Raw genomic sequence first — 6,347 nt, forward strand, 5'->3', positions numbered from 1 at the left:
ACAGCAACGGGGAGAGGGCAGACAGCCTGGGGGACAGGCCACTGTTCATGACTTACATGGATAGTCAGAGCTACAGCTGGGTAGGAGAAAGGTAACGGGCAAGCAGGTGAGAATCTTGGGAAAGGTGAGATGGAGAAGGACAGACATCTGATGCACAAGGGGAGGAGAACAGGAGGCTGGCAGTGGGCAGAGTGAGAGCAGGAAGTAAGCAGAAGAGAGCAGACAGGAGAGACTGACAGGAAGACATGATGGCAGGCAGGAGGCTCTCAGGGCTCATTTTGTCCCCACAAGGGTTAGAGGAGCTTCCTGAGATGCAGGTGGATCCCATTCTTGGACATCAACATAATTCTTGGAGTGGGAACAGGGACCTTAAAAGGATGTGGTGCCAGCTCAAAGCGGAGCAGGGTCAGGGCCACTGCCACCTTCATCTCGTTCATGGCAAAAGTCTTCCCGATACAGTTCCTGGGTCAGGGAGGGAAAAGGAAATGAGAAGTGGCCTCAAACCCCCTGGTGGGAATAGCACATACAGGGCCCTCTTGCACGGACCCAGCCCAGTTCCCTTCCATCAGGACACACACACATCGCTACACCTACCCCACCTTGCTTATTTCACACTCTCCCCTTGACCTTTGACAAAGCCTACACTCTTCCAGGATTAGCTCCTACTCCTATCTGTGCTCTTAGTAGGCCTGAAATTCTGTTACAAGAAGGTCAGCACCTTGAGCCTCAGGACCAAGTCAAGGGATCACTAACATAGTTTATTATTAAGTTGTTCGCTCTCTGCAAAGCCAGTTCTGGTTTCACAATGGGGAGAGCAGGACAGGGCACCATAGGGGGTGGGCTGGGTCATCCTTTAGGCCCTAACCATCTGGGGCACACAGGGGTCCAGATTCTCAGAGTAAGGACAAGACAGAGCTGGGTAAGGAGATCATAATGGCACAGAGAAGCTTCTGCAGAGGCAGAGCCTTAGTGACGCTCAACCTGCTACACCATCTGCTTGCCAGGTTGGGTCCAGACTCCTGCCTCCCCCTCAGCCCCTCAGTCAACCAGCTGCTGTAGTCTTCCAATTCTACTGCAGAAATGTCTCTGCTGCCATCCTTCTACCTCCTCACCCAGACTTTTCTGTCTCCTGCCTCCATTCCCGCTCCTGAAGCCCCAGCCAAGCTCAGAGCCTCCCTCACCCTTCATCACAGGTACAACATGTCCACATGCCTCAGCTGACATCAAAGTCCTCTCTGGGCTGTTGGCTCACTCACTTGTCACCTGCTCAACTCCTTCTCCTCCCAGCTCAGCTCCTGCTGAGGAGATACCAGAGAATGCCCTCCCTCCTCCTCTGCCTGCCACATGCTCAAGGCTAAGGGCAATGCCAGGCTGTTTTCACCGCCACCTCTGCCCACTTTGCCTCTTCATTCCTGGACCCTGACATCACCCTAATAGTTTAATCAAGGACATATCACTTTCTAGAATAGGACATTGCCAGGAATATGGAACTTCCTACAGAGGGTCAATTAGTAATGAGCGAATGAAGATAAGAAAGAAGAAAGAAAGAAAGAAAGAAAGAAAGAAAGAAAGAAAGAAAGAAAGGAAGGAAGGAAAGAAATGATAGATAGATAGATAGATAGATAGATAGATAGATAGATAGATAGATGTCTCTTTTGAGTGGTGGCATATATTTCTTGACTGTGAACTCCTGGAAGCAAGAGCAGTATGCCATCTCATAGCAGAGGACTTGGCACACAGAGACAGGTTTAATAGGAAGTCTTATAATTGAATGATGTCTATTGAACTGAAAAAAAACCGTGAATGGAATAAAATATGAGTAATCATTAGTTCTGAGCTAGGAACTGAGCTGTGTATCCTTTTCCTGTCTCTACTGGCAGTCAGTTGACTTGTACCAATGTCTAGAGGAAGGTCTCAATCCCATCGAGAAACAAATCCTGGAGCCAGTATCTGGAAGCACAATTTGCTTAAAGATGTTGTGTGAAAGTGGACTGGAGGATATTATGCTGAGTGAAATAAGTCAAGCAGAGAGAAAGCCAATTATCACATGGCGTCACTTACTTGCAGAACATAAGGAATAACATGGAGGACAGTAGGAGAAGGAGAGGAAAAGTGAATTGGGGGAAATTGGAGGGGGATACAAACCATGAGAGACTGTGGACTCCGAGAAACAAACTGCAGGTTTTAGAGGGGAGAGGGATGCAGGGATGGCTGAGCCTTTTGGTGGATATTAAGGAGAGCACATATTGCATTGAGCACTGGATGTTGTACATAAGCCATGAATCATGGAGCACTGGGTCAAAAACTAATGATGTATTTTATGGTTACTAACATAACACAATAAAAAAATTGTTTTTAAAAAGAAAGTGGATTCATTTTGTATGTGAGGGATTGACAGATTCCTGTACTTGGAAAAAAAACAGTTTTCTAGTAACTACTTACAGAGTTTCCTGCAGTTACTATTTATAGAACACTTTCAGCAGCACTGGAAGATTTCATAGCAGCCACTCTGGACAATAGTCTTCCCACTGAACAGCCACTTCCGTGTGCTTTACATTTTACAGACCAGGTAATGTTTAAATGCCAATACAAAAAAGTGTCACATACAAAATAGTAGGTTTTCTTCAAAGGAGTTGATTGTCCTCAATTTTATGCTGCTTGCCAATGTTCACTACGTATACTGTGGAATATGATATGCCAGTCCCATTCAAATAAAGAATTTTGCCAACTGGAAAAGTTGTCAATGGTTATAAGAATATTAATGGGTAGTAAACATTTTGTTGAATGAGATTGAAAAAATAAAGAAGACAGCCATTGGTGTGAGACTTTGTTCAAACCATTTCTGTACACAACTGGAATGCTTATAAGAACCCAAAGGAAGTCCAAACACAGGCAAACATCACTGATACTATGAGTGTAGATAATGAATTAGGTACAAAAGACAGTGGCCTGGATTAGTGGTAATTGAAAAAGAAACATCTGAAATATTTTAAAGGCATCCTCCTAAAGTGAGAAAAATACTAGAATATACTGAACTTTGGAAAATTGTCACACTAAACTGTGGTTAACCATTGGGTAGAGCAACGGGTCCAAGTCTTCATGGCAAGCGATGATTGCCACCTTCTTTTTGAACGCAGAGACACACACCTCTTTCCCTACACACAATAATACAACACTAGTAACTGCAGACACTACAGATGAACAAAGAAAGTCACAAACATCAGGTATTCACTCAATTCACCCAAGTGATACCCCCACCCAAGTACAAGTGCTTCACCTTGATCCTCCTGAGAAGGGCAGGAAAGCATGGCTGTGTTGAGAGGAACCCGGTGCAAACCAGGAAGGGTCAAACACCTACAGAAGGAGCACTAGGGTAATGACAGGTGTAGTCAAGCTCTTCCTTCCAATCATCCAAGGGACAGCACCACCAAAGCTGGGACAGGAAAAGGGGTTGTTCAGCAGCAATCATCCCATCCTTTCCTCCCAAGGCCATCACACCTCTGCGTTTGGCCATATCTTTGGGTTGTGGTGAAGGGCATAAAAGGAGAGCAAGACTAAGAATCCAGTTGGGCAGAAGAAAGAAGACAGATCATACCTGCCTGTGGGGCCCAGGTTTACCCACACACAGTTTGGCAGCCACAGTGAGAGCCACTTCTCCTCACTATGAATGGAATGATGGTGTTACAGGAGAGGTGGGGCAGACATTGCCCAGCAGTTGTGCACATGTGCATAGATTAGTAGATTAACCATGACCAATCTGAAAAGCAGGGAAGAACTGGAGGCTTACTTTTTGAAGCATCTCAAGGGAAAACTCACATTTATCAAGTACCATCCATGAACCCTCAGGGAATATGCATGGGCTCCTCCATCCTCACAACAACCCTCCAATGAAGGCTCACATCTCCATTGTTCCATGAGATACATGAGGCTCAGAGAAGCTGAGCCACTTGCCTCTGACCACCCAGCTAGGATGTGATAGGGTTGGGATTCAGAGCAGAGAGGAGCCATAAGGCATCCTCTATCCATAGCAGGGATCTCAGATCTGGTCATTAGCTACTCTCTGCAATCAACCTGAGGGCTCGCCTGGAGACTGGACCATCTTAGCTATGATGATGAATTCTCTAATCTCTCTCATTAGCATAGAGCATATAAGGAAAAACCTCATCTCCCCCTGCCCCATCTGATTGTCTCTCATATCTCAGGGAATGAGAATATTAGCGCAAAACCCAAAGCCACATTCAGAGGCTGTCAGGTCTTTATTTCTTGGATTACTAACTCTGTGGGAAGCACACCATATACCTCATCTGAACAACAAAGGAAATCTTGATTTTTCTTGAGGGGCAAATGAGTCTGAAAGACATGCACAAACTGCTCCAGAACATGTCCATCACTGGGGCCACCCTTCTCCTTAGATCCAGTACAGGGACTGCATCGTGGGAGACTCTTACCACGAAGCTGTGTTACCTCATCCTCTAGGATCCCTCAAACCTGTGCAGCAGGGCCCCCAGAGGATCCTGTTTTAGCACAGCTGTATGCCTCCTTTCTGACTGCTTGTTCACCAAGCTAGTCGGCTTCCAGAAACTCCTGCTCCTGCATTGTGTCAGTAGTTCCTCTGGAGACCCCAAGGAGCTAGATGGTATTCTGCCTGGCTTGTCCTCTCACTGGATCACTCTGACACCCACTGGTATGTCAGCTTTCCAGACAACCACTTGGGACAGCCATCTCTCCCTAAGCAGGTCTGGCCAGGACCAGCTGAGACTCTGGTAGAGGCAGTGGTGCCCATAGTGGCAGTGGCAGTAACTCTGTAGGCTGATACTCAGTGTCTACTGGCTTTCAGGCTGTGGCCGCTCACACAGGCAGCATTCCATGACAGCCGTTTCACCTGGCTCCTCCTGGGAACTTGGGTCACAAAATATGTCCCCAAAGCGAGATACCAGGACAATGGACAGAAAATAAAGGGTCAGCACAGGCAATGAATTGTCAGGGTGCTGTGGGCTATGCTGGCCTGTGGTCTCCCTGAGACAGAAGGGAGGTTCAACATTATTTTGAAATTATTATCATTCCAGGTGAGGGTCTAGCTTGGCAGAGCCTGTTTTACCTTATAAGGATATTACTTATGTGATGCTCAAAATTATTATTTTTGAATTGCTCCCAATCAAACAAGTGTGAGGGATGACTGAAGGCATTTAACAGACTATTGAGAATTGTGATCTATTTAACTTGATATTATGCCAAGTATACTTTTATCAGATGACTTATGTACTCTTGAATTCAACTCTTTTGAGTGGTACATTTACATGAAGAAAAGAAGATGGAGACGATCTCGAAATTGTTAAACTAAGTGTATTTTAAAGATTTTATTTATTATTTGACAGACAGAGATCACAAGTGGGCAGAGAGGCAGGCAGAGAGAGAGGAGGAAGCAGGTTCCCTGCTGAAAAAAGACCCCTCCGACCCCCGACCCCATGCAGGCCTTGATCCCAGTATGCTGGGATCATGACCCGAGCCAAAGGCAGAGGCTTTAAACCACTGAGCCACCCAGGTGCCCCAAACTAAGTGAATTTTAAATTAATTCAAAACTGCCTATGATCTGGAGATCTTTTTATGGAATTTATATTTTTTTGCTATTCTCTGTTGTGATTGGAAACACCACAAAACGTGAAGCTCTACATCTGTCCCAACCTCTCCTTTCTTTTAGGTCAAGGCCTAGAAGATCCTAACCTCTCCCTCTTCTAGGAATGGGGTGGAGGGAGGCAGGGGGTGGTATAAAGAGTCCTCCCCATCTTTCCACTCTGGAATCCCTGTTCCCTTATCTGGTCATATCATAATTCTCTGCTTTTTCATAGCAAAGCTTTTTTGAGTTGACAATATTTTCTCCATAGTTAAAAATCATTGGCATGATTTTACCTTACCAGCCCACTTCATTTTGGCTTCTATATCTGTCACTTCAACAACTCTTTCTATGGTTATATCTGACTTCCATGTCACTAATTCCAAGAGACACATTTCAGCGTTGACCTCTGTTGTCTCAGGAGCACTTGACATCCATCATTCAACGTGTTTCAACAGTGTCTCCTTATATCCCACAATACCTGGTATTCCTCGTGTTCCTCCAATGTCTCTGTTTGCTCCTTTTCCTCATCTAGAAGCTCAAACTTCTTGGCAAAAATTTTTTTTTAAATATTGGAATCACTTAAGGTAACAGACCAACACTGCTAGACACATTTGATGGTTTGTGACGCACGGATTGTGTAATCCGAAGGAGTGGAGAGATGGGCACAACTAGTGTGGCACACAGGCAGCAAGGATGAAAAGAGAGTAAACCTTGGAATTCTCAGACTAGAGAG

The 6,347-nt window shown here is 45.4% G+C and overlaps 1 protein-coding gene across 1 annotated transcript; it reads right to left on the reverse strand.

The window, feature by feature from the left end:
- Positions 1-293: 293 nt before the first annotated feature.
- Positions 294-6,006, reverse strand: LOC123387266 (cytochrome P450 4A12A-like). Its single transcript, XM_045063428.1, has 4 exons — positions 5,913-6,006; positions 3,499-3,554; positions 3,278-3,354; positions 294-462 (listed from the first exon to the last, which is right to left on the reverse strand). The coding sequence occupies exons 1-4, from the start codon at positions 6,004-6,006 to the stop codon at positions 294-296; spliced, it is 396 nt and encodes a 131-aa protein (XP_044919363.1).
- Between the last annotated feature and the right edge of the window lie 341 nt (positions 6,007-6,347).

The sequence above is a fragment of the Mustela putorius genome, unplaced genomic scaffold (genome assembly GCF_011764305.1).
Source record: "Mustela putorius furo isolate JIRA1106 unplaced genomic scaffold, ASM1176430v1.1 tig00003853_pilon_pilon_pilon, whole genome shotgun sequence".
NCBI classification, from domain to species: Eukaryota; Metazoa; Chordata; class Mammalia; order Carnivora; family Mustelidae; genus Mustela; species Mustela putorius.